At 34.2% G+C, this 19,656-nt stretch overlaps 2 protein-coding genes and 1 long non-coding RNA gene across 3 annotated transcripts; all 3 read right to left on the bottom strand.

Moving 5' to 3' along the window:
- Window positions 1-715: 715 nt before the first annotated feature.
- On the bottom strand, window positions 716-2,719 carry LOC130645443 (uncharacterized). Its single transcript, XR_008982705.1, has 2 exons — window positions 1,662-2,719; window positions 716-1,342 (listed from the first exon to the last, which is right to left on the bottom strand). It is a non-coding gene; the product is annotated as an uncharacterized LOC130645443 (long non-coding RNA).
- A 2,883-nt stretch (window positions 2,720-5,602) lies between these two features.
- Window positions 5,603-9,656, bottom strand: LOC130645441 (cell adhesion molecule DSCAML1-like). The gene is made up of 6 exons (XM_057451432.1): window positions 9,485-9,656; window positions 8,923-9,273; window positions 8,317-8,622; window positions 7,552-7,866; window positions 6,523-6,810; window positions 5,603-6,047 (listed from the first exon to the last, which is right to left on the bottom strand). The coding sequence occupies exons 1-6, from the start codon at window positions 9,534-9,536 to the stop codon at window positions 5,830-5,832; spliced, it is 1,530 nt and encodes a 509-aa protein (XP_057307415.1). The 5' UTR covers window positions 9,537-9,656; the 3' UTR covers window positions 5,603-5,829.
- Window positions 9,657-11,800: 2,144 nt separating this feature from the next.
- Window positions 11,801-19,415, bottom strand: LOC130645440 (calponin homology domain-containing protein DDB_G0272472-like). Its single transcript, XM_057451431.1, has 4 exons — window positions 19,249-19,415; window positions 19,067-19,143; window positions 16,440-16,519; window positions 11,801-15,953 (listed from the first exon to the last, which is right to left on the bottom strand). The coding sequence occupies exons 1-4, from the start codon at window positions 19,398-19,400 to the stop codon at window positions 12,870-12,872; spliced, it is 3,393 nt and encodes a 1,130-aa protein (XP_057307414.1). The 5' UTR covers window positions 19,401-19,415; the 3' UTR covers window positions 11,801-12,869.
- Window positions 19,416-19,656: the final 241 nt, after the last annotated feature.

Genomic DNA, 19,656 nt, shown 5'->3' with positions numbered 1-19,656 from the left:
ACCTTGTGTGGAAAGAGAACAATAATAATACAATAATAACCGATTACCCCGAGCTGTACTGCAAAATATCGCCCGAGGTCTAAGTGCTGACCGAGCTTGCGAGGTCAGGGGTCGGTGTAATGATTGAAGACGGTTAAGAAAAGTCACCCTAAGAAAAGTTAACATAAGTAGTACACAATTTAAGGGGAGAAAAAAAGTCTAATAATAAGGTTAAATGACAGAAAATCGCGAAATGCCATGTTTTTTTGGAAAATTTTCGAAAAGATCTTTACAAGTGAACTTTATTTTTTATGAATGTGGTAAAGAAACTCAAGTTTTTTACTTTCAAATTTTCAGATTTTATAAACAAGATCCAAATTCAAATGTAAGTCGATCGTCTCTTTTAGAGAAGAGTAAATTTTATTTACTCTTCTCTAGTTTTACTTTCGTAATTCAGATAATTGAGTGAGAGAGGGGGTAAAGATTAAAGATAGAGGTACAGGACTAAAAAATAGTTAAAAAATTTTTCTTTACTAAACAATTGATAAAGAATAGTAACTTTTAAGAGCAGAGAATTATTTGTAAAAAACTTTCACAATCTTTCGATTTGAAATTTTTCAAAATATCAACTTTTGTGAACAGAGGCAAAAATCAAGAAAGTTACTGCTCTTTAAAGTAGACTCCAGGTTAAAAGGCGATTTGTGGGTCAACGTGTCGTGATCGAATAACTTTAAAATCCTTTTAAAGAAAGATAATATTAAATTAATAAAAATATCTAATGTATGTATATAAAGTTTGTTTATTTCTAAATATTTAACAACACACTTTTTTTTCGGAGTAGACTTTTCTTGGTCGAATCCTCGACCCCAAGTATTGCGACATGCAACGTCGCAAAGTTAATCGTTATAACAGCAACATGAACGCACATTAACAATAAACAGTATCCCGTGTCTTCCAACCGGGTTGTGCAGGATACTAAAATCATTAACAGAATACAACATAGTACTGAAATTCTCCAGATCAACTCCACTGTGTGCACAAGTTTCTTGTTCTCGTTTTTTATGATGAATGCCAAACTCGGTGAAAAACATGCCGCCGTGGATTCTGAAGCTTTTAATAAGAATGAAAGACCACAGCCGATTAAAGCCAAGCAATCAAATGTTACTAAAAATATCTCTACGTTTGTAACCGATAACGTTATCGAGTCTCCGGCGAACATTATCGATTTTTTTTTTTGTTGACTGACTTTGTTTTAAATTGTATCGATGTTGATAATATGGAAATATGGTAACAAGAGTTGCATTAATTAATAGAAAATTCTAGTAGTTGATTTCGACCCTTCTTGTAGTCAAAGCAAATACATCTAAAAATAGAATAAAATAGCTTCTTAAACCTTTTCAAACAGCTCAAATATTGGTAATCGAACTGTAAAAGGTTCAAACAACTCCTCTGTAGATTCGTTGTTTAAATCTTTCCATGAATTGAGAAAATTCAGCGTCTTTGAAAATTGCCTGCCTAACTCTTCTTGCCTGCCTTCTCTTTAATCCTCCTTGATTACATATCATTTATTCCAAAGCGACGTTACGACGTTAAAATATAGACGTTGCAATCATTTTCCTATACACCTTTTATCTTAAAATCCCATAAAAAAATTATGTTTAATTTATGATGTATATTCTTACTTTCAATCTTTCCTTTCACTTCTTCTGAATAGCTTATAAAAAAATTCGTTGTTACATCGCAATAAAAACACGTTTTAAAAAAGGTCGTCAACCTTTCGGACTTCGTGGAAGCAATGTTCAATTACAGCTGTTATTGATATTGCGGCACTCCGTTGTTGATGATAAAAAGCTTTGGTATAAAAGCAACTTATCAGGAGTTTCGTAATTTTAAATTGATGAGGGGGAGTACATCGTAATGGAAATGGTCTGATATTTACACGTGTTCAAAGCATGCTGCTTGACAATTTTCCAAATGCTTGACAGACACGACTAAATAAACTTTCTTTCTGTTATGATAAACGTTTTAAACCGAAATAACTTGAAACAAAACAATTTTTTCAATTTTCCATAATGGCATACAGTTGACTCTCTCTAATCCGAATCTCTATTATTCGAATCTTTCTATAATTCGAACGAATAAGTCACCGTCAATTTGATGAAACTTAAAACTTTTAAACTGCTTCAAAATATCTGGTGTTTCTAAAGAGTCTCTCTAGAAGGCTTTAAACGACGATGATGACCCATTCGCGAGTTTGAATAAAAAAAAAGAGGTCGTCGAAAATTTACAGGGTCTTTAAGTGATTAAAGTGATAAATTCAACGTGGACTTCGAATTAACAGCAGACAAGATCGTTGATATTGACTTCGAGATCAGCGTATCCTGTATTGTATTTCTGATGTAGATATCATTGCCGAAATGAGTGGACGTAATTGTGAAAACGATATTGAGGATGATGATCCCGATCAATTTATCAAACAAGAAACAATCGATTGAACACTTTTGCAGCAATAAATAAATCGTATCACAAAGATTATATTGCTCATTTTTTCATTTTCACCACTTTTCCTTTTCACAAATTTTCCTATTTCTCTCTCTAATCCGAATTTTCACGCTTCAAGCCTGAAATTTGAAAAAGGGAGCCTTTCTACCATCTGAATCTCTATATAATCCGAACAAAACGCTATCTCCCTTGGAATTCGGATCAGAGAGTTAACTGTAGAACTTCAAGAAAGCTTTCCTAATCATTCATTTTAATATAAAGTTTAAAAAGTCCTTGAAAAACAAACTTATAACCATGTTTTTACACAGAACCTTTTTTTCTTTTTTTGACAACCTTGTATGTAGACCAGAAACCTCGAAAACGAGGGTGGAATAATGCATAGTTACAAAATTTGTCTTCAATCCACCAACATCAAAGGTAAAAAGGATAGAGAGCCTCGTCGTATATCGTGTCTATATTATTAATATTTTAAACGTATGAATTGAACTGTAGCTTTAAAAGGTGTTTATTCTTCTGTCCTGAGTACTTCCTTCGCAAGGTGGTGATTTTCTGCAACCTTTTGATCTAGCTTCGTTGCTGACTTATTTACCCATGTTTTTTTGTTTTTTTTTTTGTTTTTTTTGACAAAATGTCCTGTTCCAACTGTCCTATTAACTTGAGATCCTGTTACTTTATGTTCGCGTTTTTGGGGGCAAGCAATGATGTCTTCTTAAGATAAGATAACATCTCCTTCCAAGCCCACGGTGCCGCAGAAAATAAATTTGAATTTCTTTGAGACAAGTTTTATTTAATTTGGGCAAATGTGTCAAAAGTTATGGAAGGGGCGGAATCAACCTCCCGTCCCGGGGTCAGAAAAGATACAAGATGCCCTGGGAACAAGGCTGGGGCGGAATATATTGCACCAAGTCGAAAAATTATTTTACTAACTCGTAAATTTCAACTTAAAATTGGTTTCGGCATCTAAAAAAAAGTAACTCGTAACGTTTAGCCTTTAGAATGGCAAATTGACTTACACAATCGAAATAGCGATAATCCGACAATATCTTCAAACAAAGAAAGCTGTACGTAGACGAAGAAATTACGGTAATATAATAACGAAATCTATCATAATAACATGGAAAATAATTGATCTTATATAGTTTAATGGTTTCGTTTCCTTTTAAAGACATAATCTTGTCAAAATTGAATGATACAACAACAACAAAAACAACTTCATTTCACTTGTAAACGTAATTTCAATATTTAATCGAAAAAACGTCACTCATTCATATTGACGTTTATCGGTTAATATTTAATCACGCATCCATCGATTAACAGAAGGTTTACATTAGAGTTTCCTCGCCTTCTTTGAATGTAGCGTTACCATATTGACATTAAAAGGAATCATCAAAATCATTACGCTAGTCGTCTACATCAAAACCATGGCTTTCTCCAATGACCTTATTATGAGTTTATATTGGGACGGGGGTTATTATCAGTGTAATAAAGTAAACAGAGTATTGGTGCGCTTATTATGGGAGGCTTACAAGAGGAGGGTTAATCGTCTAATTGATAGCTAATTGTTTACTTTATCTAATTGTCTACTGTAGATAATTGTTTATTTTAGCTGATCGTCTAGCTTCGCGTATCGCGGTTTATGGAACAAATTTCGCGGAAAGACTTTCGCGAATAAGCAAGAAATAAGATTTTTTTTTATATTTTTATAATTTTTCTTGCTTTGTTTGAAATAAAAAAAAACTATTTTTTTTCCACCTTTACCAATGTGCCGCTGAGTTTTGCTACGACATAACAATTCAAATTCTTCTACCTTGACATTACAAACGGCTAGTAGATGACTATTATCATTTACTTGCCTGTATTTATCATCCAACAATGGGTCAACGTTACCGAAAGGATCGATGAATGGCATGTTTTTTGTAATGACTTTACCACCAGTCGTAACACCTGTTTTAGCGTTTAGAAAATAGAAGAAAGCTACGATAAGAACTAGAGGAAATAAAGACATTAAAGAAACGTTTAGCATGACAAAAAAATAAAAAGACGAAAGCTATTGTAATATATTGATAGCCTACTTTACCTAATTGTCTAATTTACCTAATTTAGCTAATTGTCTATTCCTGTCCTTACGCGTTTCAAAAAGTTAAGGGTTTTTTTTATTACAGGCAACATACCGCAAGTAACTTGATAATTAAAGTGCGTGAAAGCTGAATTCGTTCGAAAAAAAGTTTCGAAGACAGATTTCTTTTATTATTGTGTTTTTTTATATGAGAAATTGTGCGTTATACAATTCAATATCTTGTCAGAAGCATTTTTTGCCACTTTCTTGGGTGACCTTCTGCCGCATGATTTAAGAGTTACATTGGTTTCACCTAGGTTTTACGAAATATTTGGAAAGCCGATATTTGCTGAGGAAAGTTACCATTTACAGGTAAATAAAGCCGTTCTGATGTGGTAGTAAATAATTGGGGGGTTAAGTTAGCTACCTTTTTGGAATACCTGTCCGCACAATGGAGGGAATAGTCTGCTGTAAGATTTTCTATGCGACAGGATCACTTCAGATGGATTAGACAAACAGATGCAGCATTGCATTCAGCAAGTCAGCGTAATCTTTTTTAAAATACAGGCCAGATGTTGACTATAAATTATTTTTTCTTTTTCTTGTTTTCTTATTTAAAAATCAATAATCGCTCTATATGAAATAAGTAAACGCAGCATTGCAGAAACGCAGGCAGTCAAATGCTGTAATAGTCAAACGTTTGGAAAAGATGGTACGATGAAACGCCACAAATATTATCAATGACAAACAATATTACTGTTTAATATTCTTATTAAAATATTTGTTGTTATAGTTCAAAACGTCATTGAAGACCAAGAAAACGGTAAAAAGTCTCGGTTATCCTGTCTATGATTACAATTTTTGATTGCTTCGATTAATGAAATAATTGTTCGTAACAAAAAGTAAAGAGACATAACGTTCGGCTTTCACCACATGAACTCTGACTGTGCATGTTTTCAATGGACAGACAGCGCTATATTTACAAATAGTGATTTAAAATGGGGTGCAAACGAATGCTGTAACAATAGCACTTTCTCTATAGTCTCAGGAGGTACATATGCGAGCTGCAACTAAAGTTTCGATTTTCTGATAAAGCAATATGTACAACATTTAGAAAAATATAAAAAATGTAACATATATACAAGAAGGAACTTTATGGTTATCTATAATACTGGCCTAATTCAACATTAAACGTTCCATTGTCCGCCACTCTGCGGATTGAATAAATTTCCTACGTTTATCTAAACAGTTAAATGTTAATATATTTCATTTCCCGCCACAAAAAAGAGCGATCACGTGATCAGGTAATGATTCATTTCTTGATTCTCATTCTTTTCGAGCTGTCTTTTTCTGATCATTTTTCTTTTATGTTTTCTTTCGAAATAAATAAAGCAACTACAAGACGCGATACAAGTAAGAAAGATAAGCACTCCAGCGCAGATGCCGACCACAGCCACAAGATTTAATCCCCAAATAATTTTCTTTTCAGAGTTTTGAGGTGATGATTTTACTAAAAATATCAAACCAAAGTTATTTGTAAAAATAAGATTAATTATAAGAACAACAAGCGTACCTTGCTGCTAGTCACCAAAACACTAGCGAGGTTATTCTCTTTGATAAAAAAACAAAGAACTTAAACATTTCTTCCCGTCAAAGCGTAAGTTTAAAATTTGATGTTCGATATGCTCAATTCCCATCACATTTAGAAATGGCGGTAAAAGTGGACTTGTTTTAACTTCTCCAAAGCTGCCAAACTACTGGTGTTGCAGCCAAAAGAAGTTTTTATGTGCCTGCTTACGTATTTTGGGAGTTGCACGAAAAAAAACCCTAATAAAAAGCGTCCTCAATAGCCTTTAAATGCTCCAAATTTGTCCTTCAAATAATTCACCTCGAAGTGAATAAGAAATGGCTCTTTGTAAGAGAGTGCCGTAATAAAGCTCCGATAATATGCTGTTAAATTTTAAATAATCAACAAGAATTTTTACCTTTTGGCAATGTCTTTACACTGTAGATATTGCTTCGTTTACTTTCTCCTATATCACTTATCACTGTTAACCGAAAATCGTAAAACGTGGCTGGCTTTAAGTTTAAAACGTCGTATTCGCTGACGACAGAGAGTTGCAGTGTTTTCCAGTTGATCGATCTGCTTTTTTTAAACTCGAATGCGATTAATTTGATTGGTTTTCCACCATTGTTGCCTAACTTCCAACTGAGTTTAATGGAACGAGTTGTTCGTTTCTCCGCGTGTAACATGGAAGGTGTGTCAGGAACAGCTAGAAAATGAAGAAGTGGTTACAATGTGTTTTCAAACGATTTTTAAGTTAGGTCTGGAGATTCATTCTTACGGTCAGGTTGGTTGAGTGTCTTCTTTATTTGATGAATCGTTTTTTTTTAAAATATTTTTAGTAAGTTTCGTTTTAAGACAAACATATAGTAACATTTTCTCGTTTAATCCAAGTGACTGTGTAAAATACGCTCTTTTTAAAAACAAAATGCTGAACTTAAATAAACATTTCAAATATTGCTAACATTTACAACTGCTAAACATTTTATCTGGGACAAATTTTTAGTAAATAGAAGTCTTGGTATTAACAGATGTATGGAAACCTGAATACCCTTAGAGGTTTCTGGTATAGCATGATTTTAACAAAATTTCCACTTTTTAGGAGTTTTAGGCGTAGTAATTCTGTTATAAAAACGGCTTAACAGGGTGGTTAATAATATTCTTATTTAATCGGGTCAATCGAAGGTACACATATGTATTGTATCGCTAAAAACTTTGCACAAAAAATTAAAATCTGGGCCTTGCGCTGCTTCTGTAGTTGTGCCGAATAGTTCTCTCAAATTATATTTAAGATATTCCAGATTCCAGAGAAAATCAAAAGATTGTTTTCCCTTCGCTCTCGGAAAAATCTAAGGAAATTCACCTGCCGTTCCTTACAACTACCATCTTTAGTTCACCGATAAACAGCGGGTATTTTATTTACGATTCTTTGAACATGAGACATACTTACAGAAACCATCAAGTCGAATTTCTCTTTCATCGAAACCAGCTTTGTTTTCTGCAATGCAATAATACACGCCCCAATCTTGCCTTTGCACTCTACTGATTCGAAGAACAGATGAAGACCAATTGCCCATATGTTCGGTCTTCATAACGTGGTAACGACCAATTTTTTGAGTAGGTTTTAGAGATACTCTTTTGAAATTGTGGGTAGAGAATTCCCACCTAAAACGAACCCTTGGGTATCCAGCTGCGGCGCACTTCAAATTAGCAGTCTTTCCAGTATTGGCCAACACGTAGCTTGGACTCATTATTTGCGGATGAACTAAAAAAAATACATTAACAAAACTTTTTTTATTATTACGTATTAAGTAACTTACTACTTTATGAGTAAGAAAACATTGTAAATATTTTTTATTCTGTTTCAGTCACTTTTTGACGACTATTGTTTTCTTTGAGATCATAAAGTAAATACTTGTTACGCTAAGAAATTAAGCAATTATAGCTTTTACAGTGGATAATAATTTTAACGTAAAATATAAACTAAAAATATCCAAACTTTAGAATAGAAAAAGAAAAAGTGGGCAAGAAAACAATATAACGGTTAAGAAAATCGGTAGGAAATTAGTCACAGGACGAAAATTTTAGTCACGTTTCACCGAACTGTTTTATGATAAGGTGCAAATTCACCGAAAGCGAGAATTAAATGAATAAGTTGATAAAATGAACGAACGGATAAATAATTATTCAAAATACTTTGATAAATTATATATACCTTGTAACTTTACTTCGATGATTTTTGACACTTTCCCAACACTATTTTGGGCTGTGCACGCATACTTTCCAACATTTGATGAAGAAAACTTCAAAAATTTCAAATGTTTACGCATCTTATACACACCGTCTTTCACTTTTGTCCATTCAGTAAATTTAACGTTTTGTCTTGTTGTTATTTTTCCACCTATCTTGAACCATGTTATGTTAAAGGGAGATGTACCTTTTACATCACAAAAAATGCTACCCTCTGCTGACGTTGCAAAAGAATGCGATGGCGAAGACGTCTTCGTTATCACTGGGGGCCCTAAAGAAAAACAACAAACTCAAACATTCTTTATTAATTATTAAAGAGCTTTTTGAACGATGGTTTTATAAGTTAAAAAAATGGAACTAGCTATAGATAATTTTAGGATTACTGGATGAAAAAATTTAGGCAATGATAAATCGCTTCTTTGAGTTGAATTAAGAATATTGTTAGTTATAAACTTTTAAAAATTCTGGGTCTAAAGTAATTTTAAACCGTATTTAACAAAATTGACAAGTTTCAATTTTCAAATATAAACACGCAACACAGGCTGATAGATTTCACACGACATTTACTCACCGTCAACGATAATCACGTTGTAAACCGATAAAACACGAACTCTTAATCGATTTCTGTCCCATCCCTCATCTTGAACTTTATATAGCTGTAAGATATTGCACTCGTATTTCCCCGCATCTCCTCGTTGTGCATTTTTAATTTGGATAGATGCTCCATTATATCTCCTTAGCCGATGTTGGAATCGCTCGTTGGTTACTTCTTCACCCGTGCTGTAATAAGCGTAGGCCGTTCTCATGCTGCCATTTCTTATGGCTGATGTGGACCACACTAACGAGTGGAAAATTCCAGAAGTGTCGTTCGAGCAATTTAGTATAAAAGTGCTTCCTATAGATACATGCAATGTTTCCTGACCTGGAAGACCAAAAAAAAAGTTAAATAAATATCTTCTTTCTTCTTTTAATATGCGATTTTAATTCGCTAACCGTATTAAAAGTGATTGTTTAACTTCACCCTCAGGACTTGTCAGGGTTGTTAAATTTGGAAGGCCTGAACCAAACAAATTAAATTCGTTTATAAAATGTCCAAATATTTTAGATTTATTTTTAAGGTAGTAATTACTCACCTTGGCATACCATGCAACAAAATAATATTAGGAAAAAGATAGAACTCTTCATGACCGCTACTAAAACGTTATAAACATTCTTCGTGAAATTTTACTTTTTTTCTTATGAATACTTCTCAACGATACATTTACTCACAGCGTTTGTGGACGTCAACACATATTGTCATTGGATGACCACTAGAAGTGTTATTTTTACACAAAATAAGATGGCTTTTTATAAACACAAGTTTTCTTTTGTGTCTTTGTTTGAATAAGATTTTAATTTTATAAAAACTTCAAAATATATTGAATGACAATCTTTCCACTACTTCAAACTATGATAATGAAATATAATATTGCTAAAAGTGTTAGCTGATATAAAGTGATTTAAACATTAAATTATTAGGGTATGGGTGGAAGGGATGAAACGTTCGTTATGGATTCGCAGTATAACTATCTTTTTTTTTTACACTCGAAAACATTAGCTACACCTATGAAATTTTAAACGCTATGTTTTCTTTACTAACAGTCGTTGTTTTGATAAGGTCGAACGTGCTTGTAAAAAGTTTTTTTAAGACAATAAAGGAGATGACAACTGTTTGACGTCTTTGTAAATCTTTCTTAGGTTCAGAATTTATTTATCTTGCGCCACGAGTCCTTTCTCCGAATCCTAGATTTAGCATAAATATAGATCTCTATGTAAAAGTTTTTATAAACAAGAAAAGAACATCAAGGATTCTGCGACTAAAGTAAAAATATCACGTAATATGAACATAAATGCATAGGAAAACCCAAGATTTTTTCAGTCCTTCCTTTCAAATAAGAATAATCAGGGACCTGGCGCCTAGAGCACACACGCGCTACGCATAGTTTACATTTTTTGCAAAAGATTTTGTTTGGCTTTCGGAAATAAGCAGCGAAAGATACTTTAATAGGAATGTCGTCCCCAGAGCTCTGAGATAAAAAAAATTATCTCAAAGAACGTTGAACGTACTACGCATGTCAGGCTTTCAGAAAAACAGTTTTTCTTTGACGAAGTTTTGTCGACACATTTTCACAAATAAGACACTATTTAATTACACCGGCAATTTGTTTTTGTTTTTAAGCGAGGCGTGAAAAAATAACACAGATAGGTATGCTACCAACGTTGTATCCAGGCTTAATTGCTTCTCAAGGCGCTTCTCCTTCTGGTAGTTCGAGCATAATAGCAGTTTTTGTCGCTACGGTAAAAGGTGCTGGGGTCGGGTCTTGGCATGTACAAAGTCGTGTTCGATGTTATTAATTTAGTGCGTAAAAATGCTACATTTTGTTTTACACAAGGGGATTAACATGCGCGAATTTTTGCCACAAAATTGTATGCTGAAAAATGCACTTTTAAACGCAGTTTCCCAGATTTCGCGAATTTTTATTCTTTCTGCAAAAAGTTTTCCCGGAAACAAACATGCAATTATAAATACCTACAAAATTTTCCACTGAAAAACAGTCACAGCTTTTTGCGACAATACACCTTTCGCGAATTTCATAAATTATAATAATTATGACGTCATCCAAAATTTTATAATGGTTCTGTGTTCTTTAAATAAGGATATTCAGATAAAATATTAAATGATCATAAAAAATGAAGTTTTTCGAGTTGGAAAACTCTGATATTCTGGTTGGATTTTATTTAGATCGAAGAAAATAATTATTTTGAAAACGAGGCTATTCTTGGAAAGCTGGGTTATACAAAGGGTGGTCTTGTGGTTATGGAGTTCGCTTCGTAATCACAAGGTCCGTGGTTCAGTCCACAGCGCGGGCATGTTTAGCAACTAGCAACTTTACCATAGCTACGGGTCAACCCATGCCATGTGAGGGAAATTGGGTAGGTAATGCCGGTGTATACTTAATGTATACATTCTGAACACAGGACCCACATTGATAACAGTGTTTCCAACACTGAAGTGGCTATATCCTGTATAAATATTCGAAAAAATAATAAGAGTTTGACCGTAACTTTCAGCTTGAAATTGAGGCACTTAACGAACAGAAATATTTACAAAATTAGGTAATTTATTCTACCTTTTGCTAAGGAACTTAGGGATAGAGTCATTTTTAGTATCGACCGCTTTAATTGAGTTTGGCATAATTAGGAAATTCAGGAAAGGTCTATTAAGTCTCGAAAAATGGCGATATACACAGCAATAAATGCAAATTTTATTGAAATTAAATTTGATATTCTGAAAAGTTATCCACTCATGAAAAATTCCTAAAATTCCGCGCTTTAAGTTGCTATAATTCTTGCGTTCTTTGCTCAGAAAGAAACAGTAAAAAAAAATGGGAGAAGAAAAACACTTCTCAAACTTTCGAAGTTCTATATTTCTAACGACGGCTACAGACGCACGTAAAAGAAGCCACAAAAAAAACTAACAATAAACAATAAAAAACAAATCTCTCTTCTTTAAGTCAACCACACCCGTCTAACTGCAAAAAATTATACTGCACTGTCTTTATACACAAACGTTATCTAAATCAGCGAGTTTTCAAAACATTAAATAAATATCGTAAATGGAAGGACACGCAAAGTTGTCAACCTTTGAACCATATTATAATTCCATCAACTTGCGTGCCAAGTGTAGCAAAATGAAGAGCCATATCTGTACAGCTAAACACAAGAAGAAAAACTAAAAACAGAGTAAAAGGTTGATCACAAATCGAAATATTCTTAATACACATTTTTGTCACGGACACACATCGCAGCGCACACACGCACACACAAACGTATAACAGAACACGTGAAACGTGTGATCAAATTCACAGCTTATAATAAATTTGTTTTGAACGTCTTTATACAAAATATCTCTATTCACATACAATATCAAATACTTTCTTTTAAAGTAAAAAAATCGTTTTTGCTATATCACTATACAATTACTGACTTGCGATTGGACGAAAAATCTGACACAAGGAACAATGTGAATAGCTTGGTTGCAGAGTTTTATAATGCATGAACGACATCAAAAAAGACACATTTTGTCTATAGATATTAGAAATAACTAAACCGCCACAGGAACCAATACTTTTCCATTAAAATTAGCAGGTTCAAAAACTGAAGTTTCAGAAGTAAGGATTTTCTTCCAACTTCGCTTAATTCGAGGCTACGATGACAGTAAAGCTTCTTATGATAAAACTTCCACGTGAAAGAGTCCAGTAAAAAAAATAAACTTTATATATAATATATATATAATATAATGCCCGTTTTATATACAACTAATATCTCACAACGCAGCTTGCAGCATCGCGGTCAAAGTTTAAACTTCTGTTTTTTAACTTAACCTTTTTAGAACAGAAGCCTTGTTATTCTGTTGTATGGAAGTAAAAACAAACAAAAATTAAATATAAAAAAAAAACCCAAGAAATAAGAGATTTCTTATAAAAACCTTTGTTGCGGGTATAACAAAGAAGATTGCAGATATTGAGTACCCTGTTGCTGCTGCTGCTGTATGTAGGAGCTACCTGAACTAATATTCTGTATTTGTCCGGACGGACCAACTATGTATGTCTCTTCCTCAAGGGTATACGTTTGACCGTACTCATCTATATACAACTGCTGTGTTTGACTTGTTGGTTTTTTTATAGTTTGTTGTGTCGCTTGTGTTTTTTGTTGTTGCAGGAGAGCCTGCTGTTGAACTAGTTGTTGTTGTTGTTGTTGTTGTTGTGCTAGAATTTGTTGTCGTTGCTGCATAATTTGTTGTTGTTGTTGTTGTTGTTGTTGTTGCTGTAATAACTGTGTTTGCAAAATTTGCTGATACGGATTCAGTATAACTTGAGGAGTGGCATCAGGAACTTGCTGTTGAGGTGTTGGCTGTTGTTGTCTCTGAACTGTGGGTTGTTGGGTGTTATGTCCACTGTTTTGGTATGCATGAAAGTATGATGGCGTCCATGTCGCACTACGTTGTCTCGGAAGAGAATTAACGTTATGCTGACGTAAAGGAACGTTCCAGTTAATATTTTGTTGATACGCTTCGGCATTTTGAGCTGCTAAAAGTTTGCGTTGTTTATTCTCTTCCTTTAATTTCTTCTTTTCTCTCTTCTTTTGTTTTCTTACTTGTCTTTCTTCTTTCGTTTCATCGGCATGTTTATCTTTCTTCTTCTTTTTCTTTACCGATCCTTCACCTTGACATTTTTGGATCTTTTTATCTGAACTTTCAGTTGATTCAGATGTTGTTTTTACTGTTTCCGTTCTTGGTTCTTTCTCACTAGACGCAGAAGGTCCTTCCTTTTGGTCTATTTTGTTTATCGTAAGGGTATTATTAGTCCCGTCTTTACTAGACTGATTTTCGAGAGTTGAATTAATAACATCTGTCTCATGAAGTTTAGAATCGTGAAGTAATTCTTGCTCAAGCTGTTCCTCCGTCTTGCTGTTTTGTTTATCAACACTGCTCTTCTCAGCGTTTGTATTTTTATCTGTATCAACTAAGGCAGCATTAGATTTTGTTTTAGCGAAGGGAGATTGCAAGGAGAGTAATGCTAACGTGTCAACTTTCTTCGGTATAGCAGGTGTGGTTGTTGTCGTTGTCGTGAAAACAGTCGTTGATCCTGTTGGAACAGTTGTAGAGAAAACGATAGAGACCGAAGATGTCGAAATGTTACCAGCATCACCTTCTTCCACGTGACTGGTACGATCACACTCCACCTGCCTGTTAGTTTTCGTTAGCTTATTTAATTGTTCGTGTGTCGACTGGTTAGACTTCGAATTCGATTCATTCTGCAAAAGAACTTTAGCTGCAAGTTCTCCCAGAGGTATCACTTCATACACACGTCTTCTTAGAGGCGTTGTTTTTGTTGGGGAAATTACCTTATCTTCCTGACTACTTAACCTACGCACAGATTTCGATTGGTTTACGTTGTCACTGTTAGTTTTTTCACATGATGGCCTCCTGATAAATGATAGTAGTTTAGAAGCGAATTTAGATAATCCGCCTTGCTTTTTCTCATTCTTCGTTTCTTTTTCCGTCTGCTCTTCTGTTGATTTAGGTACAGACGACACTAGTGGTAGTTTTGAAACGCTAGGCAAAACTTCTTCAAGTTTAGGATACTTCGTTTCAGCTTTTTCCTTAGGAGATATTGCTGGTTTTTCGTCAGCTGTCGACTCAGTCCTCTTTTTCTCTTCATCTGCTGCCGCAGCCGATTCCTCCTCCTCTTTCTTAAGTTTTTGTAATCGTTCACGCTCAAGACGTTCAGCACGTTGTTTCTCCTCCTTTTCTTTTCTTTCCTTAGCTAATCTTTCTTTTTCAGCCTTTTCAGCTTGTGCTTTCAAGTATGCAGTTTTTTCTTTTTCGCTCATTGGAGAATAAATAACGCTATCTTCTAAGGTAACAACCTTTTTCATAACTCCTTCCTCTTCAATAATCTTAATCTTTTTCGTTTCGTTTTCGATAGGTTCAGCTTTTCGTTTGACCGCGCTTGGCGCAACGCCAAAGCGATATTGCTTCTCCGGAAGTTTCTCATCATCGTTGTCGTCCTCTTCAGTTCGCTTTCGTTTGCGATTTTCAATCTGGGATTCCACTTGAAGACGCGCATGACCAAGATCGTCTAAATCATCGAACATATTCGGCATGATTGAGCGTGGATCTTCCATAAATGGTCTAGGAATCAGACTAGGAGGACCAAACGGACCAGGGGGAGGCGGAGGTCCAAACGGATAACCTCTCGGTGGAGGAAGGGGTCTTCGCATTTTATCAAAATCCCATCCATTATCATGAAACCTTTGCTCGTAGTCCCAGCCAAGACGCTCAGGATCATCCCATTGGCTGTAAGGTGGAGGAGGCTCATAGTAAGCATTATGTTCAGTCCGACTTCCATTCCACATAAATTCGTCACTGCCTAGAATACGCGGAACACTTTTATTAAATGCTTTCGATATCTCTTCAAGAATCATGTTACTCATTCGTCGATGAGCTCTCTCATTCCAATGCACTCCATCCCCTGCCCTATGATGCGCGAAGTACTGAAACACATAATCTAAATCAACAATTCGAAATCTTCGATCGATCTCATTTGCAGCAGTGAACACTTCTCGAGCAATTTCATTACAATATTTCACTTCTTGTATTTTGACAGTATCAACACCAGGGCGGATCAAAAAGCCGCCTTTCGATTTAATATGAACAGGTGGCGTAGTCAACCATATAAACAAACAGTCTGGTAGTAGTCGTCTTAACGAAGCTACTAATTTTTCAAGGTTTTCCTCGTATTTTTCAATACCTTTTTTACCATGTCTGTGTACATCCCACAAACAAGAGTTCATAACAATAATATCCGTGGGCTCCAAACTGAGTTCTTGCAAAATTTCTTCAACGTAATCACCGTAACATATCGTAACAAAATAGTATCGACAACATGCTTCGTTATCAGCCTTGTAATAACGACATTCTCTGTAATTAATCGAGTTTTTCAGCTCTCCTTTAACGCCACCATATACTAATTCATCTCCGATGAAGCTTTCTTCACCCTAGCAATACAAATAGAAACAATACAAAAAACACACAGAGAGAAATTCTAATAATATTGACAAGAATTCTTCAATTTCATACATTATTTCTTGCTTTCTACAAAGTTAAAAGACTAATAGATTGTAACGCTAACCAAGTACTTCAGTAAAATGGAACATGAAATTATAACAAAAACAATTAACTGGGTTTGGATTGCTGAACCTTGATGCGTTAACTTATATAAATGTAATGGCAGGGATACATTTCATGGTTGGTTTAGCTCATTGACCTCCTGTTTTTTGTATTCAATAGTTGCCTTCCTTTAAATTTTCACTGAATAAGATAGGAGGTGGTAGCTATATAGCAGGCGGTACTCATTCAGTACTTCTTCTTCCTGAAAGGTGCCCCAATGGACATACACAACTTAATTGAAAGGTCCACAATTGAGATACACATTCACCAGTTTATATTTAGCAATAACAGACCAAGACACATGCACAACATACTTTTTTTCGCAGTTCACCATCTGTTAGATATCTGTTTTCTTGTAAAAGACAAACCAAATCTTTATAAACAGAGCGTTCCACTAAATGTAAAGTCATTACACTAATAAAAATGCCTAATAACTAAAGATTGGATTTTAAACTTTAAATTAAGTTTAAGTTTACCAGAAAACACAGCATTAACATTGTGTTGGCTTGCAAAAAGAAGAGGAAACAAGCTTGACAAAAAAACATTCTTATGATTCTTGCAGACATCATTGAGTCTTGAAATAACATAATTCTATTATATAGGAACCAAAATTGAACAAAAAACATTAAAAAAGCATTGGATAATGCTTTTTTTTAACTCAACTACTATGCCCATATAATTCAGTGCATTTTCTATTATGATCTGGTTCCTTACTGCATAGCCAAGTCACCTATTTCTGACATGATTTTGTATTTAGGTTTCAATAATTCTTAATCAATATATAACATACAACAAAATTAAGTCGGAAGTCTCAAAATTTTCATTTTTTTTTTTATTATCTTACTCTTACAGATCTTTTTTGAATTACCTAGAAGCTGCTTAATTTTTTTTAAAAAATAAAATTTTCAGGAACAGCAAATGTAGGCAATTTAACGTTTTTTACTTTGCTCACATTTTATTTCAATATTTTTATGATATTGATTTTTTCATTGATTTGTCCATAGTATATTGTAAACTCCCATAGTATGCAGAGAGGTCAGAACTACCATCTACAAAACATCAACCACCCCTTTTTACAAACTAGAATTCCAGCACCAGAAAATATTGTGAAGGCTGCTGTGCTATTGTTTATTGTTTTCATAATTAAAAACCATAATGATTCTGAATTTTGCCATGAAATAAGAGCCCTCCAGGATTTAAATTTTCTTGGATTTCTGTCTCAAGCTTTTACGTTTTATTATGGTTGTTTCTTTTCTGTCTATATTTTTTATAATCACAACTATAAAGCTCCATTAGCAACAAAAGCATACATATAAACACAAAGAAGTTTCAGAATGACATTCCATCTTTAAATAAGATCGAAAGCAGGCTGAATTCTAAAGTTGCATACTATTAAGAACAAAATAAGAACAAATCAGACTAAAAACGATCAGGACAGATATTGTTTTTTTTTAAAAAAATGTGTATTCATTTTCCAATTTAAATATTGCCCTTGCTGTAATCTTGAAGGTTTCCATCGCAGTAAAAAAGTTTGAGCATGATGTTCACCAAAAAGAAAGTCTAAAAGTTGGTTCTGCACTATTCTTGTTGTGATGGTTGTGGTACATCCTTTATTTTTAAATCTTGCAAAAATGACGAAATGGAATAATAAGTCTAGGAAAGTCATAAAGAAAATCCCTAAATTAACAAAGTTTAGTAGTTATTTTTGTTAAAAAAATCCAGGGTTCTAATTACACCAGGATTTTGTCATTCTAAATGGCATGCAAACTACAGAGCAAGCTTTATTTTTCTTTATTCAACCTTATAGGTGCGTAATCATCCTTATCGAAAATAATCACATATACATTTTTTTTGATTTTTTCAAAGTCCAGTACTATCCTGAAAATTTAGAGATCTAAAATTTACTGGAACTGAAAGTAATGGTATATACTTTAATTCCTTAAATTGCTCATTTTGGGCCAAAAAGTGAGCTGTCGCAAAATAATCATTTTCAGTCGTGGGTAAACAGAGGGCCTCGCCTTTTATGAGCACAGAGGGGGAGTTCGCTAAATTTGTTTTGGAAAAAATAAATCTCGGCGAAACAGAAAAACAAAAAGAAATCACAGGTATATCTCTTTGCCTTATGGCCACTATTTATGGAAGTTATATGTTCATTTTGTGCTCTTGCTTTTTTTAAAAAGTATTGCCAGTTACCAGTTCATCTGTTAAATGTGCAAACAATATTTGCTTCATAAGACAGCGTCTAACTGTTTGAGCAAAGGAGCACTATCAAAAAGTAAGAAGGCAAAAGTGATGCCAAGCCGTCTTTGATAACAACATCAAGATGTAGCTGGGCGTTGCAAAGAAGCCTAATTTAAGTAAGTTAAAACATTTAATTCATAGAGAATAACAAAAACTGTGATCGTTTTATCATAGTCAGAAAACTTTATAGATATATTTATAAAAAGCATTACGATGGAAATGCAACTAAATATGATCTTCCTCGTTTATTAAATTTTGAGTGATGGTATGTATCTAGCATGTAGCTTATTTTGCCAAATTAAATACCTGGGTCCTAGTACATTTTCTAAGGGTCTGTCCACCTGTTGTTGAATAAAAATAATTCAAGTCTGTGATATATATAGTCCAATAGGTTTCAAAAGAGAACCACAAATTTTAGTTCATATGTTGCTCCAACAGGTCCTTATTTATGTGGATATTTTCAGCACATATACCAGCACCTTCATCATGGTTACGGCACATGAAAAAGTAAATAATTTTACTTTCCTCCCCTGCAAACCTCTTCCACTTGCGTGCTTAGTAATTAAGCCTTTAGGAAAAGAAGTTTAATTTACACTGCAAACATCATATACAACAAAGTTTATTTTGTCTTCTAAAGAAGTTCTTACAACGTTAAAAAACCAAAATGAAAGTAAAAAAAGCAAGTCAGTCAGCTACAAACCTGAATCCCCAAGAACAACTAAAGTTTTCCCCGCCAAAAGTTCCTTTACATCTTCGTGAAGATAAAGCGCAGTCATTCTAATAAAAAGATCGTCCCTTTAGAAGTTTACATCTTAGTAAAACAAGCTTGTTTTGTATACAGGGTAAACTGCGAAGTATTTTTCTTAGAACGCCGCCATTTACCTTTTCTGCAAGCGTCTCGTTCTGTCTTCTGCACATGCTCGAAAACAACTAAAAGACACGGTTCTCAGTTGCGCTTTGGGGGCGCTGGGGCGCCGATGCGGTTTTTTCTTTTTTTCATAAACAGTTCGTAAACACACAGCCAGCCATTCCATACTATTGTTGCGGCCACACTTATTCAATGGCTGCACACTTTAACAGATGCTCCACACCTCGCCTCCATATTTGTAAAGACAAACAGTCGTTCAATTTAAACCACTTCGTAGACGTAACATTGGAATTCAACGGGTTAAAAACACAAGAAATTGATTAAACTGTCCGTGATTTGGCACAACTCTGCTTAATGCATCGTCTAAATTAAACAAAACCCCACCATAAAAAGAACAACAAAAGGATGTCGGCCAGTAACCG

Source organism: Hydractinia symbiolongicarpus, chromosome 5, assembly GCF_029227915.1.
Source record: "Hydractinia symbiolongicarpus strain clone_291-10 chromosome 5, HSymV2.1, whole genome shotgun sequence".
Classification (NCBI taxonomy): Eukaryota; Metazoa; Cnidaria; class Hydrozoa; order Anthoathecata; family Hydractiniidae; genus Hydractinia; species Hydractinia symbiolongicarpus.
Note: the sequence above shows the minus strand (reverse complement) of the source record. Positions and strands in the feature narration are given on the sequence as shown.

Coding starts and splice junctions, on each gene's coding strand:
- LOC130645440 (XM_057451431.1), bottom strand. CDS start 19,400: ATGGAATGGCTGGCTGTGTGTTTACGAACTGTTTATGAAAAAAAGAAA. Junction 19,144..19,248: donor ACGAGACGCTTGCAGAAAAG/GTAAATGGCGGC, acceptor TCTTTTTATTAG/AATGACTGCGCTTTATCTTC. Junction 16,520..19,066: donor AGTTGTTCTTGGGGATTCAG/GTTTGTAGCTGA, acceptor CTTTACATTTAG/TGGAACGCTCTGTTTATAAA.
- LOC130645441 (XM_057451432.1), bottom strand. CDS start 9,536: ATGAAGAGTTCTATCTTTTTCCTAATATTATTTTGTTGCATGGTATGC. Junction 6,811..7,551: donor AATTCGACTTGATGGTTTCT/GTAAGTATGTCT, acceptor TTCATTTTCTAG/CTGTTCCTGACACACCTTCC. Junction 6,048..6,522: donor TGTAAAGACATTGCCAAAAG/GTAAAAATTCTT, acceptor TGATATTTTTAG/TAAAATCATCACCTCAAAAC.